Source organism: Talpa occidentalis, unplaced genomic scaffold (genome assembly GCF_014898055.3).
Source record: "Talpa occidentalis isolate TD23 unplaced genomic scaffold, MPIMG_talOcc4v2.1 talOcc4.5, whole genome shotgun sequence".
Classification (NCBI taxonomy): Eukaryota; Metazoa; Chordata; class Mammalia; order Eulipotyphla; family Talpidae; genus Talpa; species Talpa occidentalis.
In genome coordinates, this window is record NW_023604861.1 from 126,919,331 (window position 1) to 126,941,097 (window position 21,767).

The following is a 21,767-nucleotide window of genomic DNA, read 5'->3' on the forward strand; positions in this document are numbered from 1 at the left end:
CGGTTCGATCCCCGGCTGCTCCCCGGCCTCTGGAGGAGGGTCCCACATGGCGCGCAGGCCTCTCCTGCCGCGCGCGGCAGGCCTACTCCTGCCGCGCGCGGCAGGCCTCTCCTAGCCTTGCGCAGGCCTCTCTTAGCCGCGCGCGGCAGGCCTGTCCTGCCGCGTGCAGGCCTGTCCTGCCGCGCGCAGGTCTCTCCTGCCGCCCGCTGCTGCCCTCAGCAGTGTACTTCGGTCCTTCTGCCTGCTCTGCTCCCCGCTCTGGCTCTGGTGAATTCTCTCACCCTCCCGCGCTTCTGACTGTACCCAGTGCATGTATAAACAAAACAAACAAATAAATAAAACATGCCTCTATTAAAAAAACAAAAACAAAAAAAAACCCCTTCCCCAGGCTAGTGGCTCCTGGACTTTTATGCGCCCAGAGCCAGAAGACAAAGGGAGAGGAGCTGAGGAAGGAGGAAGGAGGGGTGGTGTCCTCACTAGGCACTTATCGCTCCCCATTAGCTCCAGTGCCACCCAGTGGCCTGCCGGAGAACTACAGCCTTCCCAAGCGCTTGCCAGATGGCGCCTGCTGGAAACAGGGCTCCTTCCTGAGCTGGGAGCTCCCCCGCCCCACCACCACCCACAAGAAAAACTGGTAGCTAAAATTAGGTCCCCTGGAGGCCACACAAAGGCAGGAGGCCTCTGGGGTCTCTGCTGTGACCACAGGGCGTGGGTCACTCACTGCAGCCCTGCCATGGAGCCATCTTCCTGTGTTTTCCCACTTCAAGTTCCTTGCCTGTCTGTCTGTAGGTGGAAAAACTGGCGAGGACACTGTTCTTGTGGAAAATTGAGGTCCATGACCAGAAGGAACGTGTCTATGAAATGCGACGCTGGAACGAGGCCTTGGTCACCAACATGCTGCCTGAGCACGTGGCCCGCCATTTCCTGGGGTCCAAGAAGAGAGATGAGGTGAGGGGTGGCCTTGAGCCATGGAACTGCGCGGCTTCCTCTGCTCTTGCTGCCCCCTCCGGGACCCTCTGGATACAGCTCTCTCATGACATGTCTTGGGGGCCGAGGTAGGGCAGGCAGGAGCCGACCAGCAACTGCAACAGAAGCAGAAGAGAAGACTTTCCCAGGCTTTTTGGTAAAGGACCTGACACACATCTCTCTGCGAGGCCCACTTCAGGGGACGAGGGCTTGCTAGAGGTCTCTCTGTCAACTGTGACCTCAAACAGAATGGTTCTTACACCTCACTCCCCGGCTCCACTCCCCCCTCTCTCATAGCTGGGGCTCTTACAGAAACTAGGGCGTTCTTTTTGCATTTCTTCAAAGTTGTGTTGAGCTACTTTCTAGTATTTCAAAGTTGGGGTAATCTGGAAGGGTGCTGCCGTGAAGCCGAGTGCGCTGTCACGGGTGGGGAGACGCATTTCCCCAGCACGTGCTCATCCGCTTGCTGAGAGCACGCGGCCGCCTCCCCGTAGGAGCTGTACAGCCAGTCTTACGACGAGATCGGAGTCATGTTTGCCTCCCTGCCCAACTTCGCCGACTTCTACACCGAGGAGAGTATCAATAACGGTGGCATCGAGTGTCTGCGCTTCCTCAATGAGATCATCTCGGATTTTGATTCTGTGAGTGCCTTGTCAGCCTCCCGTTTCCACCTCCTGTCCTGCCGCAATACCAGTTCATTCCGGATCACACCCCGTAACAGGTCGTAGAGGTCAAAGGGAAGGTGAAGTTACGGTACCTGACGGTCAATGTAGGGCCTGAGGTGAAAGCCTGGGAAAGCACCTACAAGTTTTGAGAATAAGGACTGGCCCAAAACGAGCTCTTTAGCCCCTCTGATTCGTGATATCCTCGGTCAGTAACCCTTTACTAGGTCACCTGAAAATGCTTTGATTTATGCATGTGCGCAGCGCCACAGGGGACTGGCACTTTTACCCGAATGTTAACGTTACAGTAATCAAGTCTCAGAACATCAGGCAGTTTGCCCAGATCGCACAGATACATGCAGAATGAAGCTTTTATAGGAAAGCACCTCGTAAACACTTAGTGGCTCACTCATCTCCTGTGCCCCTACTGACAACTCTCTTCCTACCACTGCCCTCAGCTCCTGGACAACCCCAAATTCCGAGTCATCACCAAGATCAAAACCATCGGCAGCACCTACATGGCAGCTTCTGGAGTCACCCCAGATGTCAACACCAATGGCTTTACTAGCTCCAGCAAGGTAGCTTAACCTCCTTAGAGGCTAGTGGGGATGGGGCTCTGCTCCCTGAGACAGGAGACCTGGCGCACGTGGGAAATGAGAAGTTGCCCAGATGGTTGACGTCGTCCATCCACTAGCACCCGTGACACATAAAATTGGGTTTACAGTGGAGAAACAGCAGAACACATACACACACCCCCTTACTGCTCCACAACAGAAGAGAACAGCAGCCTGTTCCCGCTGCCCCGAAACCCTTTGTCTAACTGGCCATGCCCCCTTAATGTGCCATGCTTTAAGAAGTGGGGAGCAGAAACCATCTTGAAACTACGTAACTAACGATGACAACTTCCGGGTTGGGAAAGTGGTTTTGTTAGGAAAAGGGGAGGTTTCAGAGCTCACCCCTGTGATCAGCCTGCTCACACCTGAGGAGCTACCAGCGGTACGCTATGGGGGCCTGGTCCCCAGGACTGTCTACATCTGAAGTATTGTCTAAATAGAATCTAGTTGAATCAAAATAAGGACAATTATTCCAGATGTGAAGAGCAGGTCCGACAAGGGGCTGGTGAAATGACTTGTGTTCAGCTACATGGCAGACAGGGATACCGGGCTGTCTGCCCTGGACCCAGCGAGCCCAGTGCACTTTGTCACAATGACAAGTCGGAGCAGGCGGTCACTGACTCCTCTGCGGCAAGAGGAGAGTAAGGTTTCCACACCTAGGCACAGGGCGTCGCCTCCCACATGGTGAAGGGAAGGGAGGCAAGCAGGCCGCGGTTATGGGTCAGACGGGTCCCTGAACCTTCCACTGCTGCTCTCGGCACAGGAGGAGAAGTCAGACAAGGAGCGCTGGCAGCACCTGGCGGACCTGGCTGACTTCGCACTGGCCATGAAGGACACGCTTACGAACATCAACAACCAGTCCTTCAACAACTTCATGCTGCGCATAGGTAAGGGCTCGAGGCCTGCCAACCCCACGTGCTCCCCTGTGACACAGCAGCAAGGACTAGAGGCTTAAAAAGACCTGAGGCACTTAGGTTGGGGATTACACACTCAGAAGTGCAAGGGATCTTAAGAACCCCTCTTAGGGCGAAACGGCCCCCATCCCTGTGTACCCTTTGCAATGACGGCCTTCCTTCGGAATCTGGCTGGGAAGTCAGCTTGTGTCTACCTTCTAAGGAAACTTCTATGCCTGCTCAGGGTTTTGCTCACCTCAGTCCAGCCTCTCAGGCATTAATGTCACCTGCTCCCTGCTACTGGGAAGTGGGTTTCACTCCTGGGTGAGGTCACTTGAAATGTGAAGTACGAAGTACCAGGCAGGTGTTAAAAACTGGCAGCTTCCATATTGAGTAACCATGTTTTTAAGCACCTGGAAAGCACAGGATGAAGAGGAGATACGATTTTAGCCCTCCAGTAAGTTCAGAGAGAGAAGCTTAAGAAAGGGATATGACGTGTTGTAGAGTTCCAGGGGCCAGCTGACAAAGTCTATGGGAGCAATTGGCTTCTAAGACATGACAAGGTTTAGCATGTGGCTGTGCTGAATCACATGCCTCCACCCCAGGCATGAACAAAGGTGGGGTACTTGCTGGCGTCATCGGAGCCCGGAAACCACACTATGACATCTGGGGCAATACCGTCAACGTGGCCAGCAGGATGGAGTCCACAGGGGTCATGGGCAACATTCAGGTATGTCTACCAGGCCCAGAGACCGGGAACAGACCGGAATAGTGTGTGTTCTGCCATCCACGACTGCTCGTTTCTGCTGGCCCAGAATGTGCAGTTGGCAGTGCTGTGAGATTAAGGGCAAGGGTGGGTGGGCAGAGATGCCTCAGAGGAGAAAAAACACTTCAACCCTGTTTACAAAATTTAGGTTTAAATTCTGAGTAAGAAAACCCTGCCTCTTGGTATGAATTTTCTAGCACACTGTTCCTACAGCAGTTTCCCCCGCAGCCACCCTGATGTGAAGAAACAACAAAGGGAACAGAACAGGCAGTAAAATTTCAAAACACGAATGCTGCCCCACTGGCCGTCCTCCCAGGGAGGGCGCACTGAGACTGTGGCTCCCTACCCTGTGCCATGTGTGTGGTGGGGAGGGAACTTTACTTTAGGAGGCTTGGAGAAGAGCAGGGGCCCTGTGGATCACGTGTGGGTACCAACTGGTACCCTCAGTCTAGCCTCTCTAACCCCAATCTCTTGTGCTGTTCTCCCTTTACAGGTTGTGGAAGAAACACAAGTCATTCTTCGAGAGTACGGCTTCCGCTTCGTGAGGCGAGGGCCCATCTTTGTGAAAGGGAAGGGGGAGCTACTGACCTTTTTCTTGAAGGGGCGTGACAAGCCAGCCGCCTTCCCTAACGGCTCCTCGGTTACACTGCCCCACCAGGTGGTAGACAACTCCTGAATGGCCTCTCGCCCGGTGACAGTCCACAGGGGAGGGGAGAATTTACTTTTGGAGTTGAAGAAAGGCCTTGGGAGAGGACAAATTACCAAGTAACTGCTGAAGTGCACACTCAACATAGACTTTAGGTTTAACAGTCTCCTCAAGCCTTCATCTGTTTGTGGCTCTGTGAGCTCTGAGGTGGCCATACTCCTCCTCAGTATGCCTGTAGCTTCCTCAGAGAGTAGGGGTCGTAGGCATAGCACTGGAACTGAACCTTTTGAGTCCTAGTTCCGACCCGCCCTTCTCCCCCCGCCGAGAGGCCGTGGCCACTGTGAGCAGGAGTGCATGGGGGGGAGCAGAGCTGCCTTGGCGCTGGGCTGGGAGCACAGGGTGGACGTCTCTGCTTAACATGAGCTTGGCAGAGGGCTGGCTGTGGCCCAGAGCAGCACTTGACAGTAGGTGAAATGGCCCTCGTCCTGATGTTCCTGATAATCTTGAAAGGTTCTTCTGGAACCCCTGTCACCTTAGTCACGAGAGCAGAAAGTGCAATATTTCCTTTTACCTGATGGGAGGGGGGAGGGGGATCTATTTCTGAAAGAAAAATATATAAACAAATCTTCTACATTTATATTTTTAACTTTCTGTTAAAAAACTTTTCCGATATTGCCTTGCCTTTTGAGCTCTTGCTACAGTTGCCTTTGCTACTGCTTTAAAAGAGAATTTACAGGTATTGTAAAGAATAAGACTGTTTTATTAAAAGCTTTATTCAACTTGAATGTGATCAATGTGAAAATTCTGTTAAACGCTTCTCAGATGAGAGGAATATTAAGTGCTCTGCTATCTCCCACCACTGGGTCCTCACCACATATCCGGAAGGCAAGAGCTTGACCTGAACTAGCCTGACCATCCTCCATGCTCTTCCCAGGGTGAGCTGGCGCTCCTACCCTCCTAGGTAGCCACTTCCTGGTCATCTGGTCTAAGAAGTAACCGCCTTAGAGTGAGGGTGACAAAAGAAATGGCAGGGCCTGGCCAGACACAGGTGTTCACATCTGTGAACTGGACCAACGTGCACTCCCATCAGCCAACAACAGAAGTCCCGGCAACCAGAGGCGACCAAGAGAGACTGCACACTAACCAACTAGGAGATGGGGAAGACTCAGCACAGCCATGGCCTAGAGTGGCAGAAGAGGGAGTGTCAACTCCACTTTACAACAAGGTGAGGTATGAGCAGATTTTGAACATGCTGTCATAGCTGTCTTAGGATACACAGAACCCTATTGTACTGACAGTTCTTTCTCATAGCACATTCTTTATAAAGCAGAGACCTGGAACACACCACTTCAAATCAAAGGTTAAACACTTCCCTTAACTCTAGGGTTCACCACACAAGACAAACCTAGCCTGTTCCAAAAACTTTCATTTCAAAAGCCTCCAAAAGGGAAAGGAGATAGAATTATGTCCAGCTTCCATAAAAACCAGGAATACTGTGTTCTGTTGAATGGTACACATTCCCTCTTTCACAGACCATCTTTTACTGTCCCACAAACCTGACTTTTAACGAAAACATACCATCCCCTACTCTCGCCAAAGAATAGACGATCTTGGGCATTTTAACAAGTGAGCCATCAATGAACTGTCCAAACACACGTCTGACTCAAAACTGTCAGCATCCTACTGAGGGTGTGCATTCTCCTGCCGGGACATCCCCAGGGATGGAGCTGTAGGGAGTACTGATTTACTCACGTCTGACGTGTTCCCACTAGAAGCATTTTAGGAGATGAGGCTCATGTCCAACCTTTCTCCTTTCCTTGCAAATGCTGTAAACACTTGATGTAGGGGCTGTGTAGAAAACAGGTTTTCATGGGCTGCTTGCTGCTCTTCCCATGAGGTGGGTAATGTGTCCATCCCTAAAAAAAGAAAGATTCTATCAATCCCAGTGCAACGGAAGGAATCAGAATCTAGATTATTAATATTCTGAACCCACATAAACTATTTTGGGGGGGTGCTAAGAGAGGCTGACTTTTATTAGACCCATGTAATTTTGAGACTGGAAATTTGTTAATACTCTGCCTAGAAAAATCTAAAATTTATGATAGGAAACCTATGGCAGCTTCAAAACATCTGCTTCCTAAAAACCCTATATATTTTTTTTTTTTTATTATTGCCCATGTAACTATGCCCATAGTTACATCACTATGGTACACTTAACTGAAACAAAAATCACAAAAAATGTCTCAGCTGCCCTGGAAAATTCCCATTTAGAGAATATTCTCTAGAGAGCTAAGTGTATACTGACTTGTCAAGTCTATTAGTTTCACAGTGAAATGAGTCTCTGGCGCTCTTCACCACAAGCAGCCCTATGAGTCAGTCTCATTAGCTAGCTCTCTTCTGAGGGGTCTCCAATGAAAACATAAGCTGAAAGAACACTGGCAGTCAGATGGAAAAGAGTAGGGAAAACTAGGATAATCATGTTTACTACCCACAAAGAGGAGAGGACAAATAGGTAGTATTTTACTATCAGTAAATGCAGAGAAGGAAAGGTCTCAAGAGGTACAATTACTGCAGGCTACCTATTTTACCCTGCTTCGTTCACACAGAACAATCCAGAGCATGGTCTAATTTCTCCACTGAGGCAACCTTCCTCTTACCTTGATATGTAATGCTGACGTCAGTTGGAAGGGTTATTGTAAGGTCCTTGTACAGCAATCTTGCACAAAATGGGAAGGACTGACTCTTCGATTCCACTTTATAAGTAAACACCAGCAAGTTGCACAGTGAGTTTCTCTGCAAGGGTCCAGCCAGAAAGGCTGCAAAGTCACTCTAATGGAGGGAAGGGGATCAAAAAGACAAAGAACATATATCACATTTCAGATATGTCTACTAAAACCAGGGCCCATTAATCAATTTTTCAGAAAAATGAACAGAGAAAGGCCTGAAAAAAAGGACTAAAGTCAGTGCCAACCTAGAAAGGCACTAAGTAAATGGCCAGGGGGTTGAGGGTTATGGAGGTACTATTTTTGCTAAAAGTCTTGTTGACATCATACATATGGTTAAGATGCTTTGTGTCTGAATTCACATTATCAACCAGGAGCTTCAGATGCACAAAAGGGGAAATGCTAAGTGACTCTTAAATCACTCCCTATCTGCATGCATTTCCTGTTCTTTTTCCGATTCCAACCTCAGAAAGTAGGTCAGTTTAGTTCAAGACAGATAGTATTCCTCCACAGTACTTCAGACACTGCTCAGCAAGCACATTCTGGTACTCTATAAATCTCTGCTGAACTGAAAAGAAGCAACTGAATATTACTACCATGTGAGAAAAAGGCTCAAATATAAAAGGCTAAGGACCACCATTTGGGAGTGAATAATCCCTTAGCCAACTGCCACAGTTCAACATCATCCAGAGTTTTTTTATTTTTTTTATTAAATAATAAATTTTATTTTTATATATTCCCCCATACAACTGCACATGCCCCATTCTGACCCCAATCCCTCCCCTCCCGGCCCCCACCCCCCAAAAAGTGTCTCTGGTTCATAGTTTTTTGTTGATTTTGATTTTCACTTTCTTATAGTTATTCATTTTCCTGATCCCTTATTTAAGTTTTCTAGATTCCTGCTATGAGTGAGACCATCCGGTATTTTTCTTTTTCTTTCTGGCTTATTTTGCTGAGCATGATCCCTTCCAGCGCCATCCATGTTGCTGCAAATTGCATGTGTTTATCTTTTTTGAATGCTGAGTAATATTCCATGGTATATATGTACCACATCTTCTTGATCCAGTCATCTATTTTTGGGCATTTGGGCTGTTTCCAAAGCTTAGCTATTGTAAATAGTGCTGCTATAAACATAGGGGTGCAGGTGTTCTTTGGAATTGATGTTTCTGTGTCCTTTGGGTAAATACCTAGGAGTGGAATTGCTGGATCATATGGAAGCTCTATGTTTAGTAGGTCCAGAAATCTCCACACAGCTCTCCATAGTGGTTGGACCAGCTTGCATTCCCACCAACAGTGCAGGAGAGTTCCTTTTTCTCCACACCCTCGCCAACATTTGTTGTTGCTAGTTTTTTTAATATGTGCCATTCTCACTGGTGTAAGATGGTATCTCATGGTAGTTTTGATTTGCATTTCCCTGATGACAAGTGATGTTGAACATTTTTTCATATGTCTGTTGGCCATTTGCATTTCCTCTTCAGAGAAGTTTCTTTTTAGCTCTTCTGCCCATTTTTTGACTGGGTTATTTTCTTTGTTGTTGTTGAGTTTCATCAGCTCTTTGCAGATTTTTGTGATCAGTCCTTTATCATTAGTGTTGGGTGCAAAAATGTTCTCCCAGTTGGTGGGGTTTCTCTTTGTTTTTGTTATTGTCTCTTTTGCTGTGCAGAAGCTCTTTAATTTGATGTAGTCCCAGCTGTTTATCTTTGCCTTCACTATCACTGCTTTGGGTGATGTGTCTGTAAAGATGTCTTTGATATGCAAATCACGTAGTGTTTCACCTATATTTCCTTCTATGTATTTTATGGTTTCAGGTCTTATGTCTAGTTCTTTAACCCATTTTGAGTTGATTTTTGTGTATGGTGTGAGGTAGTGGTCAAGCTTCATTCTTTTGCATGTAGCAACCCAGTTTTCCCAGCACCATTTATTGAACAAACTTTCTTTGCTCCAATGCATAGTCTTTCTCCTTTGTCAAAGATTAGTTGACCATAAATCTGTGGGTTTATTTCTGGATTTTCTATTCGATTCCATTGGTCTGTATGTCTGTTCTTGTTCCAATACCATGCAGTTTTGATGATTATGGCTTTGTAGTATAGTTTGAAGTCTGGGAGTGTGATGCCTCCATTCCCTTCTTTTTTTTTCAGGAGAGCTTTGGCTATTCGGGGTTTTTGGTGATTCCATATGAATTTCATCAATAATTGTTCTATTTCTTTGAAGAATGACATTGAAATTTTGATTGGAATGAAATTGAATCGGTATATTGCTTTTGGTAGGATGGCCATTTTAATAATGTTTATTCTTCCAATCCATGAGCAGGGGATGTCTTTCCATTTCTTTGTGTCTTCTTCTATTTCTTTTAACAGTATTTTATAATTTTCTTTGTATAGGTCCTTTACCTCTTTTGTTAGATTTATTCCCAAATATTTGATTTTTTTTGTTTCGATAATAAAAGGGATGTTTTTTTTTTATTTCTTCTTCAGATTTATTGTTTGTGTATAGGAAGGCTACTGACTTTTGAGTGTTGATTTTGTATCCTGCCACTTTACTGAATTGATTGATAAGTTGAATTAGTTTTTCTGTGGAGTTTTTGGGGTTCTCTATGTGTATTATCATATCATCTGCAAATAGTGATAGTTTGACTTCTTCTTTTCCTATTTGGATCATCCAGAGTTTTTAAAAGGGGATGGAATAAAGGTGGAAAATAGTCTGCATGTCAGTAAGACACAAACATTAGAAGGACAATGATCAAACTTTTGGCAAAGAGTTATGAAACATTTTAAAATACAAAAGAAAACCTGTCTCCCTTTTTCCTTTCAAGACTATCCTGGGCCCTTAAGATGCCAAATAAGATCCCAAACATACCTGAAGTCGATCTGCCTGGTACTTCCTTCCAGAGTAAGCATTTAGGTATTCACAGAGACTGAACAGAAAGTGCTGAATATCAGTCTGTAAGTATTTTGCTGACAATTCCTCTAAAGGAATAAAGACTGGAACTGAATGGCGATGTATCCGAAGCGGTTTCTGTATAACAAGGTCCACAAAATAGGAGCCCAGCAGGTTTCCCTGAAAAGAGGTGTTGATACAGACACAGACTCCTCGACTGGTCAGCTTCCCACTGAGCCCTGAAGCAAACAAGAGGAGACCTCTCAACAGGCATCAGGCAAAACAGTATCTTATTCATCAAGCTATCCAGTGTTACCTTTAACACAACCTAGTACATACAGTGTGTGCTAAAATGTGTGTTCAGTAAATACCACCAAACTTTTTCCTCATTAACGCAGGTACACTTTACATTTGAGTTGTTGAAACAATGAAAGAAGAGTGGAAAAAAGATGAAATTATTGAGGAAGATTTTGAAATTTTCGATTTACCTATCATTTTTTTTTGAGGGTATCAAATAATTTGACAGTCCTTCCACAATCCTCATGTGACATAAACAATAGGGAGAATAAATCCCAATTTTAATGGTGAACAAAAACCCAAGGGTTTAAAATCTGATCAGCAGCATAAAGCCAGCCAGCAATGAAGGAAATTCTAGTACAGGGTCTGGCACATATTAAATAGCTTAAACAAACTCTCTAAGCCAGTCACCAACCAATCTTCTGCATAAAGAGGCCAATCTTAGAGGTTTGTAGATGCTGACAAACGGCACACCAATATGTGTTTGTATGATGAGGAAGGCAAAATCAGTACCCATGACCTAAGTCCAGGATTAACACATCTAGCAAACTAACTCAACGGAGACATACACCCAGGCTGAAATAGGTGAAACACAATCATACCTGTAAAATGATATGCCTGCAGAATGGCCTTCACATTTTCCTGTTTTCTTTCCAGAACTTCTTGCTCCATGATCTCCAATGTTGGGTTGGGTTCTACATTGGCCGTTGAGGTTTTAACCTGTAAGATATGCACAAATTAAATGGGGTAAAAAGGGCATAATACAAAGCCTTTGCTCTCACTTAACTGGTAAAAAGCAATTCTGGAACAAATCAAGAAATACAGCAGTGAGTGAGTGCTGTGAATTCATAGCAAAGGAGGAAATCTGTGGTTCACAAAGCTGGGAATCAAAAAGAGGAGTTGTGATGTCCTAAAAAACAATTAGAATTTGGTGGAAATAGAGAATATTATGAGAGAAGGAAAAAAAAGTTATGAGGGAAAAGTCTAGGATGAGCACAGGTTAAGCGAAACAGCTGTAAAGAAACAAGACTAGGAAAAATGGTTTGAGCCAGACCACAGGCTTTCAAGTACAGGGATGAGAAATACTGACTCTAAGATGTACACTTTGAGCTCTGATATCAAACTAACCTCCCCTCTGAGAACCATGTAAGCTGGATTAAATTACATAAGCCAAAACACAGGCAAGCAAATAGAACATGGTCTGAAGGCATTAGAGAGCAACCAAAATAGCCAGATGGAAGATTAAAGAGAAATGCGCTGAAGTTAGATGGTTTTCTGCTGCAGCCTTCCCTTCACAGTATATGCTGATTTGGATCACATAGCAAGTGTGTGCAACAGAAAGCTGCAGGCTTTGTAGCAGTCTCACTTTGTGGGGGAGCCAAAACTTGGGAGATTTAGGAATACTACTGGGAAAATCTTTCCACAGTCGAGATCCCACAGAAAAGGGACACGAACATTCTGGATGCAATTCGCCCTCTACCACTGGTCAATTATTAAACTGCGTAAGGAGGGACTGAGAAACCAAACAGAAATAAGCTAATAATAAAGAGTTAAAAATCTAAGCAGAAATTCTGGCAAACCAAGCTTGGTTTGCCAAAAGTTCACTGACTAGGGCCTCCCTGGTGGCGCAGGGGTTAGTCTCAGCACTATCAAGCTATTGCCAGCAACTGCAAGTTCATAGCTTGCTGAAGAAGAGGGGTCTTTTTTTTTTTTTAAAGATTTATTTATTTATTTATTTATATACATACAAGCACTGGTTACAGTCAGAAGCGCGGGAGGGTGAGAGAATTCACCAGAGCCAGAGCGGGGAACAGAACAGGCAGACTGACGAAGTACACTGCTGAGGGGAGCAGCGAGTGGCAGGAGAGGTCTGCACGTCATGTGGGACCCTCGCCCGCGGCCAGGGATCGAACCAGCGCTGCAGAGGCTGCAGGCAGCTTTGCAGCCCAGTGCTCAACCACTGCGCCACCGGGGAGGCCCAGAAGAGGGGTCTTGATATACTAGACCCAACATGTCTCAACTTTCAGCCAAGGCCTTAAATAGAGGGTTGCACAAACCAGAAACAGATCACTTCAACCAGATTAATATATGGTATCTGCCCCCAAAAAACAACAACACAAAAACAAACAAAACAAACAAACAAAAAACTGAAATTCTCTCTGGAGGAAGACACCATACTTCTGAATCCTTTTTTTTTTTTTTTTTTTAAATATAATACCCATCACTGAATCAAAAAATTACCAGGATGTCAGGAAAGAACAACAGATGATTGGAAACCTAGAGGAAAAATAAAACAGAAGCAGCTTCAAGGGGATTCGACTATTTGAATTATCAGGTACAGCCACTAAAATAAATTAAGAGAACTCAAAAAAAAAAAGATTAGGGATCTATAAAAATGCATCACATGGAAAGCCTAGAACCAAAAACAAACAAAAAATCAACTAAAATTAGGAACTTAAGGTTAGAGCTGACTTGATACATAAGTGGAAAATAGGTGCATTTCTATAACCAAACTAAAGCACACACAAAAAAACATAAAGATCAGAATTTAGCAAACATGTAAGAAATAGCTTACAGAAAAAAAAAAACCCACAAAGACAACTCCATACACAGAAAGAATGAGGCCGATGCATACCTTTGAAGGATATTTCCCAAATTAAATGAAAAAAATTCAAGCAATTAAGGAGTTCTACAAATACCAAGCAGGATAAGGAAAGAAACAACACCTAGTCACTTTATGACATAACATTGCTAAAACCAAGACAAAATTTAAAAAACTAGAGGTAAACAGACACTACATTCAAATAATAAATTTAACACATTATAGAACTAGGAGACAACAGAACAATATATTTAAAGTATGAAAGAAAACTTCCAATCTGTAACCCTATATCTAGCAAAAATATTCTTAAAAAGTGAAAAAGGGTGTTTCCAGTCAAAAAAAAAAAAAAAAGAGAATTTGTCAATAGATCTGTACTGAAAGAAGTACCAGAAAGAGCTACTTATGTTGAAGGAAAATAATTTCAGATGGAAATGTGGAAATGCCGGGAAGTAATAACACTGAGAAAGTAACTATGTATATAACTAAAGGAAGAGTGTACAAACAATACAACTTTCAGAGTTTAAGTATACAAAGAAATAAATGTATGACAATAATAGAAAGGTGCATCTGCGGTAGAGAAAATTTAAGGTTCTGTATTACCCAGAATGCAGAGTGGGGTAAAAAAAAATGTACTAATCTGGGCCTCCGCAGTGGCGCAGTGGTTGAGCGCTGGGTTGCGAAGCTGCCCGCAGCCTCTGCAGCGCCGGTTCGATCCCCGGCTGCTCCCCGGCCACCGGAGGAGGGTCCCACATGGCGCGCGGACCTCTCCTGCCGCCCGCTGCTCCCCTCAGCAGTGTACTTCGGTCCTTCTGCCTGCTCTGCTCCCCGCTCTGGCTCTGGTGAGTTCTCTCACCTTCCCGCGCTTCTGACTGTACCCAGTGCTTGTATGTATAAACAAACAAACAAACAAATAAAAAAAAAAGTACTAATCTAACATATACTCTAAAAAAGTATCACGTTTTCTCTAGAATAACCAAGTGTATACATGATGAACCTATGTGTAATTAATGAGCTAATGGAGAAGTGGAATGACAGAAAGATCAATCTGAAAGGCAACAAGAGAAACAGAACAAATAAGATAATAAAATAGAAATACGGCAGACTGAGATCCAGATATATCACTAATCACATTGAAAGTTCACTGACTGGGCCTCCCTGGTGGCACAGGTGGTTGAGCACAGCACTATGAATCTGTCCGCAGCCTCTGCAGTGTAGGATCTCTGTAGATCCTGGCGGGCCAGGGAACTACCCACATGGCGCGGCAGACCTCTCCTGTCTCACCTGCTGCTCTCCTCAGCAGTGTATTTCAGTAGATCCACCTGCTCTGCTCCCCACTCTGTCTCTGTGAAACCTCTCACCCCACCGCCCCAGGCCTACACCCCAGGTCTTGTATGCATAGGTAAAATAAATCTTTAAAAAAAAAGAAAGAAAAATATTCACCTACTTCTCCTTAATTGATGATGAAAGAATTGGGCCAGCGTTAAGGGAAGCCTCAGGACTCACTTAACATATAAATGCACTCATAACCCTTATACTTTCTCCCAACTTTTACAACTTAATATTAACTATTATGGCATTAATGATTTCTGCAATAAAAATGAGAGATAACCGAAATGATTATCCACATGATTCTGGGAGACAAAAAGAAAAATACATGTTTTTATATCAAAACACAGGAACAAGAATGTTCACAGCAGCATTAAAAGCCCCAAGCGAAACAACCCAATTAACCCAAATGCCACCAACAGTACAATAGGGAAATAAACTGTGGAATACTCATAAGCTGGAATTACTCTATGGCAATAAAAAAGAAAGACCACTATATGCACCGAGAAGGATGAATCTCAGAGATAACATTCAGCAAAAGCCAGCCATGAGTATATACTTATGAAATTCAAAAACAGTGGTGGTTTCCGGGAGGGAAATGAAAAGGAGTGTATAGGGGGGAGACTCCTGGGACACGGGTACTACTCTATGCTCTGTGGTTACTACCCTATGCTCTATGCCAGGTGTGGGTTCCTCAGACTTCTGTGGGTTTTTTTTTTTTTTTAACAAAAAAGCTAAGGGATGGAAGGCGAGAAGGAAGAAAATAGGATAGAGAAGGAAGGCACACACACAAAAAAAGGCTGACCTTATTCTGTGGACTAATTCAAAGTTTTTGAACAAGAAAAGTATGTAGAATTTTATGAAGCATTTTCTTGGTTGTGCAGGATTTATTGGAGAAGTAGAAATACTTCTGCTATAATCCTGGCATCCAAATTCCCTGATAAATAATTATGACCAATGTGGCTAATACTTGAGCTATGAAAATGGAGTGGGGGGAAACAAAGACAATCTAAAGAAAATTGAACAAGTCTTGCTGACTGGACTTGGGCTAGAAAGAAAGTGAAAAAGAGGGAAGGGGTAAAGTTTACTGTGAGGTTTCCAGTCTAGGCAACAGGTGGTGCAAATGACAAAAGAACCAATGACTTAGGTCAGACTGAAACTGAGGTAACAGGCTCACATGCACGAGGGCAGGTTAAGAGATTTATGAAGAACTCATCTGGCCCACCAGTAAGGCCCAACAATTGTTAGCTGTTGCTGCTAGTAGCTGAGACTCCACAGGTTTGATTGTTTGAGGAATCAAGGACTGACACGGAGCCTGAAGAGCACAGGTGAATCATATTATAAAATGTGCTCATTTCCAGATGATTTTCATTCCTTTATACTCTAAGAAACACCGTTCTACTCACTCTGGCTTGTCGTTGCTTCACTTCAGCCTTTAGTTTATCTCGAACATATCTCAATTTACGAATCTTTGTTCCAAGAGCATTTTCCACTTTCTGCTGTTCCAATTTTTTACGGGATAGGTTCGCTTGTGCCTCTAACCTTTCCAAGTGAGCTAAAACACCTAAGGAAAGTAAAAAGGGAATTTCATTAGGTAAGCCAATATTTAACTCTGGCAACAGGAAGCACTTATGAACAGAAGTGGCTCATTTTTTTCAGACCTTTGTGGCCAACTAAAATGTTAGACTTTGGATACAATTTACAAAACCAGAGGCGCTGACACTGAGTTCAATTATCAGCAACCTTTTCAGTTGAACACTAATGTATAAGCAGTCCCTGGTCAGGACACTATCTGAACAGTACATTATCTTAACATAGCTCACCTGAGTTATCCATGATAATGGACCTAGAGAAAAAAGGGATCGGGGCCTCCTTGGTGGTGCAAAAGGTTAAGACACAGTGCTATGAAGCTATCCGCAGCCACTCAGCACAAGTTGGATCCCCGGCCCGCCAGGGAGGAACCCACATGGCGCTGTAGACCTTTCCGGACTCTCCCGCTACTCCCCTCAGCAGTGTATTTCGGTAAATCTGCCTGTCCCGTTCCCCACTCTGTCTCTGGTGAATCCTTTTACCCCCCACATCTCTGGCCTTACCCCAGTTCTTGTTTTCATAAATAAATCTTTAAAAAAAGAGAAAAGGGGTCACCAAATTCACTCTCAAAAATTGTCTTACTTGGATTTGTTGCATATTTTCCCAAAGTGTTAATTCATAACTTGTTGGATTGGGACATCAGGTTTGACTAACTACTTCGAAGCTCTGAAAAGTATTAGTAGCACAGGACTATAAGGGCACACACTAAAAGTGGCATTAATTCTGGGAAAGGGAAAAAACCTCACCATTCAACAGAAACACAGAAGGCAACCTCAGTTCCCAAGAGAAGGACTAAGAATTAATATTAAAAAGTCACATTTTCACAACGCTAATGGACTCTAAGAGTACAGCATTTGCTAATTATCTCCTACATATTAAGACACTTGTGCTAGATGCTTTATTTGCAAATCATGTGAAGGAATAAAAAAATTTAGTGACAATTTCCTATACATTAGACATATGCTAAGCACTTCAGCTGGAAAGCATGAAAACAAATATTTGTCTAATCTCCACAACCACCAACACAATACTACTATTCACTTCCAGATGAAGAAATTAAAGCAGAAAAAGGTAAAATATCTTGCCTATGGCCAGACTATTCATAATGGCAGAACCAGGACTCAAGCACCATCTAAACAAAATCAATGTCAGTGCCTGGCACTGCCCCCTTCACAGGAGCATGTAGAGTGGCCCAAACAAATCCAGGGAAGAGAGGCGAGACCTTACCAGCTAGAAATGTAGTTCTATGAACACAGTCTATTACGAATGCAACCTGTCCCTTTAAAGAAGAGACTAGATGTATTTGTAGTCACAATGTTGCAGAAATAAATTCTAGCCTTTTACCCAGGCAGAGGAAGAACAAGAGGTACTTCAGGAATGGTGAGGTCAGGGGACGCTTTAGTACTCATGCATGAGGTCCCAGACCTGGGGAGCCCCGTAAGGTCTGAGCACCCACTTAAAGACCAAGAGTTCCTTTAATATACAACTGTCTCCATATCTGTTGCATTGATAGCATCGTTTTTCAGCAGGCACAACCATTTGCCGCAAAGTCCCCAGACAAGGCGGGGCGGGCAAGGCAAGGGGGGAAAGATGCAGGCATTTGGGGATGGCCTTGGAGAAAGAGAAAGACCAGCTTGGCCGGCTGCCCGACCCTATAGGTAAGAGTGCTGAGGGCCTGGCCATGAATCCTGAAAGGGGAGGAGCTGTAAGCAAACTTGTTAATTATGCCTGCACTGGCGTGTTCATTGCACCTGGCCTGGAATTTCTGCTGGACTCTTTATTATATTCATTTGCTCAATAATATATTTTCTCATCAACAATCCTGACTGTCCCTTTAAATCTTGTGTGAGGGTTTCTCACACGCTCACCCCAAACAGGTTGGAGAACACAGGTGTGTTTCAAACTGGGGGCCATCTCTGCGCAGCAGTAGCAAGGGAAAGAAGGCGACCCCTTGAATACCTCCTTGGGACTCGCTGTCTCCACTCGCCGACTGCATCTCCTCGGGTTTCCAGGCGCCGCCCTACAAAGCCGCCCTATAACGCCGTCCAGGAAGGCCGTAGCAGGGACGTGACTTCCTCGCTGGTAAAAGAAAAATGACAAGAAGTCACGGCTATTCACACTCAAACAGGCCACGAGGCAGGCACGCACCCCTCAGGCTCGCACCCCTCAGGCAAGCACCCCGCCTCCCGGCCCGACGCCCCGACTCTGACCCGCGGGCCCGTCCCCAGGTCCGCGCCGGCCGCGCCGGCCGCGCCGCGTTCACCTCCCCGGCCCTGCGCCCCGGGCGCGGCTCTCGGGCTCACCGGGCTTCCTTGCACACGGAAGGCTCAAAGAAGCCGTTCAGCCCCCCACCCGGGTCACGGTCCCGGCCGCCCGGGACTCACCCCGAGTTCCCGCGTCCTCGTCTTCAAATCCAAGCCAGTTGGTCCCAGCGTGCTTTGCGCTCCCACCGTACAAAACATGGCTGCGCGCAGGGCACCTCCTTACTCCCGGCATGCACCGGGGACTACGTCCAGCCTTTCTGTTGGGCAGGAAAATGGCGGCCTCCGGCGCAGAGCCGCAGATCCTGGTACAGTACTTGGTGTTACGAAAGGATCTATCGCAAGCTCCCTTCTCATGGCCGCTCGGCGCACTGGTAGCGCAGGCTTGTCACGCCGCCACCGCGGCCTTGCACGTTCACCGCGACCACCCGCACACACAGGCGTACCTCCGGGAGCTGGAGCGCATGCGCAAGGTGGTGCTCGAGGTGAGGCGGCGCGGGGGGCGGGGCGCTGAGGACGCCGAGGCCGGAAGTGGGCGTGGCCTTGAGGCCCCTGCCTAATTTCGGGAGTGGGCGCGGTGTAAGGGGGCGAGTCTTCTAACTTGGAAGTTTTGGAAGGACTCTGGGGGTACAGCTGTTGCCAGGGAACCTTCTTTGACTGGGCAGAGGACGTTTGCTAATGTTTCCTGCACCCCTCGGCTCTCACCTGCGTCCTTCGCGGATGCCTGCCTGGCTCACCTGTGCGCGGGGTGGGCCTTTTACACCTGCGCTAAAAAGTGCTGCCCTCTTCTGCCCCGCCAAACCTATCCGAAGTGATAGGAACATGAAGTTTCTTATTGAAAACTGGAGTCAAACTGAAGCTTTTACCTGGGCATGACGTCGAATTATTGAAAATAAATGTTAACCCTAGTGTAAATTGAACCTAGCATTGGAAATATCACACTCATGGAGTGTAAAATAGCTGTAAGTTTATTTGTGCAATGATCAAACAGACCCCTTGACTGTCGGTTCTGCTGGAATTGCATCCTTAGAAAAGTTTTGCACAAGCGTTTTCACAGGAGTACTTTACAGCAGCAAAAAATGTGGAAAGTCCTAAATTTCCAATACTAGAGATCGACTCATCTATACCCTTATAATGGATTATCATAAGCTAGCATAAATGATGTTCTTGGACCGTATTTAATTGGCATGGAACACATGACGTCATGCTAATTCAACTGTCTTGTGTGTACAAAATGATCCCGATTGTTAAAAGAAAAATGAAGGAAATGCATCCAAATATTAAGTGGTAGATGGTGGAATTTTGGTTATTTCCTATTGCTTTTCTATTCTTTTTAGTTTTCTACATTAAATGTATTTTATCATGAGGGGAAATGCATTTTTTGTCATGAAATTCATTTTAATAAACCAGAACCCTGAAGTGGAGTAATTCCTTCACTGAAGGCTGACAAAAATATTAAAAAAAATTGTTGTTGGCAAATGGAAATATTAAGCTTGCTTCTGGAGACATGCTGTACAGTTCTTTCGTTGGTAGAGCTTAAGGTAAGAGAAGCTCTCCTCCAGACCTTTTTTCTTTGTCTTTTGTCTTTCTAAAGGAGCTGTTCAGACTGTGTTCTGTGTTCTGCTCCTTGTAGGCCCCCAACGAGGCCACCCTAAAGGAGCTGGCTGAGACCCTACAACAGAAGAACATTGATCACATGCTGTGGGTGGAGCAGCCTGAGAATATCCCCACGTGCATTGCACTCCGTCCCTACCCTAAGGAAGATGTAAACCAGTATTTGAAGAAGTTCCGATTGTTCAAATGACTGATATTATCCATTGCTTGGATATATATGAATATCAGCTGGATTGAGAAGCTGCAGACCATCCATCCCTAAGTATCATGTACTCCTTTCAGTGGCAACTTGCTCTTCCCTTTAAAATATAGCAGTTTCTTGAGAGTCAAACACATGTTCACATTAAAGTTGCCATTATAAGTACTTCATCTTATTTTTTTTTTTAAAGACTTATTTATTTGGGCCTCCCTGGTGGTCAAGGGTTTAAGCACTGCACTATGAAGCAATCCTTAGCCTCTGCAGCACAAGTTCGATTCCTGGCTGGCCAGGGGATTTACTTAAAATAATTTTATTTTATTTTAAAATAAATAAAGATTTATTTATTTTATGCATACAAGAGCTGGGGTACAGGCCAGAGGTGCGGGGGTGTGGGGGTGAGAGGATTCACCAGAAACAGAGTGGGGAACAGAATAGACAGACTGACTGAAATACACTGCTGAGGGGAGCAGTGGGCGAGACAGGAGAGTTCTGCTGTGCCATGTGGGTATCTCCCTGGCTGGGGATTGAACTTGTGCTACAGTGGCTGCGCATAGGTTCATAGGTTCCGTCTTATGAACCAGGGAGGGCCACTTCATCTTATTTGTAATTATTCATAAGTTCAGATGGGAAAATGGGTGAACAGTAATATTGTCTATGGGTCATGGCTCAAATAGAACATGTGGTTAAATGCCTATAGAAATGTAAGGAAACTCCCCCCGCCCTTTTTTTTTTTGGTTAGGTATAATAGAGTTTTCCAACCACTGACATGTTAAGTTTTGCCTTTGAATTCCTTATTTCTTACTCATATGCACTTATAATATTTTATTGAATCTAGGACAACCTCAACTTTGATACACATTTTACATGTTGTTAAGAAGGAAGAAATACTGCCAATTAAATTAAGACATGCAGCTAACTGTAAGATATATTTCAGCTTCAAAGATGTTAAAATATGTATATATGTATACACATTTATTTCTTAGATTTGATGAAATTTGTCAAGTACTATGAATGTTTTCTTAGAGTTTCCAGGTTCTCATTTTGCTCTTTACAGTATCCCACTGGTCTCACCTCTAGTAGATCCTGGTTATAATCCAGCAAACATCTTCCATCAGGTTTATATAGGATTACTGAGCACCATGTTCAATATATGCTCCTACTAGTCCATGGATTTATTTTTTTTTTTAAAGATTTATTTATTGGTCCTCCCTGGTGGTGCAGGCAGTTGAGTGCCTCACTGTGAATCTGTCCACAGCCTCTGCAGTGAACCTCTGTCTGGTTCAATCCTGGCTGGCGGGCGAGAATCCCACATGGCACGGCAGACCTCTCCTGTCTCGCCTGTTGCTCCCCTCAGCAGTGTATTTCGTCAGTCTGCCTGTTCTGTTCCCCACTCTGTCTCTGGTGAATCCTCTCACCCTCCCGCGCATCTGGCCTGTACCCTGGTTCTTTTATAAAAATAAATGAATCTTAAAAAAAGATTTACTTATTTATGCATACAAGAGCTGGGGTGCAGGCCATAGATGCAGGAGAGTAAGAGGATTCACCAGAGACAGAGTGGGGAGCAGAACATGCAGATCCACTCAAATACCCTGCCAAGGGGAGCAGCAGGCGAGATGGGAGAGGTTTGCTGCACCATGTGGGTCACCTCCCTGGCTGGGGATCGAACTCCTGCTGCAGTGGCTGCGGATAGCTTCATAAGTGCTGACACTTAACCCCTTGCACCACCAGGGA

At 45.0% G+C, this 21,767-nt stretch overlaps 3 protein-coding genes across 5 annotated transcripts in view; 2 read left to right on the forward strand and 1 right to left on the reverse strand.

The window, feature by feature from the left end:
* The window catches only part of ADCY3 (adenylate cyclase 3), a 65,777-nt gene extending 60,448 nt beyond the window's left edge, over positions 1–5,329 (forward strand). Inside the window, exons 16-21 of the mRNA XM_037528414.2 lie at positions 790–948; positions 1,461–1,607; positions 2,087–2,206; positions 3,006–3,129; positions 3,741–3,865; positions 4,395–5,329. Coding sequence (XP_037384311.1) covers positions 790–948; positions 1,461–1,607; positions 2,087–2,206; positions 3,006–3,129; positions 3,741–3,865; positions 4,395–4,577 — 858 coding nt within the window. The 3' untranslated portion in view covers positions 4,578–5,329. The remainder of the gene's footprint in view (positions 1–789; positions 949–1,460; positions 1,608–2,086; positions 2,207–3,005; positions 3,130–3,740; positions 3,866–4,394) is intronic.
* Positions 283–18,696, reverse strand: CENPO (centromere protein O). 3 transcript variants are annotated; one of them, XR_008554131.1, is made up of 9 exons: positions 18,347–18,696; positions 17,922–18,041; positions 15,779–15,936; positions 11,047–11,164; positions 10,127–10,386; positions 7,205–7,376; positions 6,300–6,463; positions 3,392–3,548; positions 283–1,082 (listed from the first exon to the last, which is right to left on the reverse strand). XR_008554131.1 is itself a non-coding variant. In XM_037528415.2 (8 exons), exons 2-7 carry the CDS (start codon positions 17,956–17,958, stop codon positions 6,327–6,329), a joined length of 882 nt encoding a protein of 293 aa, XP_037384312.1. In that variant the 5' UTR covers positions 17,959–18,041; positions 18,347–18,696; the 3' UTR covers positions 283–1,082; positions 6,300–6,326. The 3 variants fall into 3 exon arrangements, 1 of the variants encoding a protein (XP_037384312.1); XR_008554130.1 differs by having other exon boundaries at positions 3,392–6,463; XM_037528415.2 differs by lacking the exon at positions 3,392–3,548.
* On the forward strand, positions 18,428–20,193 carry PTRHD1 (peptidyl-tRNA hydrolase domain containing 1). The gene is made up of 2 exons (XM_037528416.1): positions 18,428–18,708; positions 19,857–20,193. Exons 1-2 carry the CDS (start codon positions 18,457–18,459, stop codon positions 20,025–20,027), a joined length of 423 nt encoding a protein of 140 aa, XP_037384313.1. The 5' UTR covers positions 18,428–18,456; the 3' UTR covers positions 20,028–20,193.
* Positions 20,194–21,767: the final 1,574 nt, after the last annotated feature.

Coding starts and splice junctions, on each gene's coding strand:
- PTRHD1 (XM_037528416.1), top strand. CDS start 18,457: ATGCACCGGGGACTACGTCCAGCCTTTCTGTTGGGCAGGAAAATGGCG. Junction 18,709..19,856: donor TGCGCAAGGTGGTGCTCGAG/GTGAGGCGGCGC, acceptor TGCTCCTTGTAG/GCCCCCAACGAGGCCACCCT.
- CENPO (XM_037528415.2), bottom strand. CDS start 17,958: ATGCAGTCGGCGAGTGGAGACAGCGAGTCCCAAGGAG. Junction 10,387..11,046: donor GCAGGCATATCATTTTACAG/GTATGATTGTGT, acceptor TGTTTGCTTCAG/GGCTCAGTGGGAAGCTGACC. Junction 7,377..10,126: donor ACCAGGCAGATCGACTTCAG/GTATGTTTGGGA, acceptor TCCCTCCATTAG/AGTGACTTTGCAGCCTTTCT.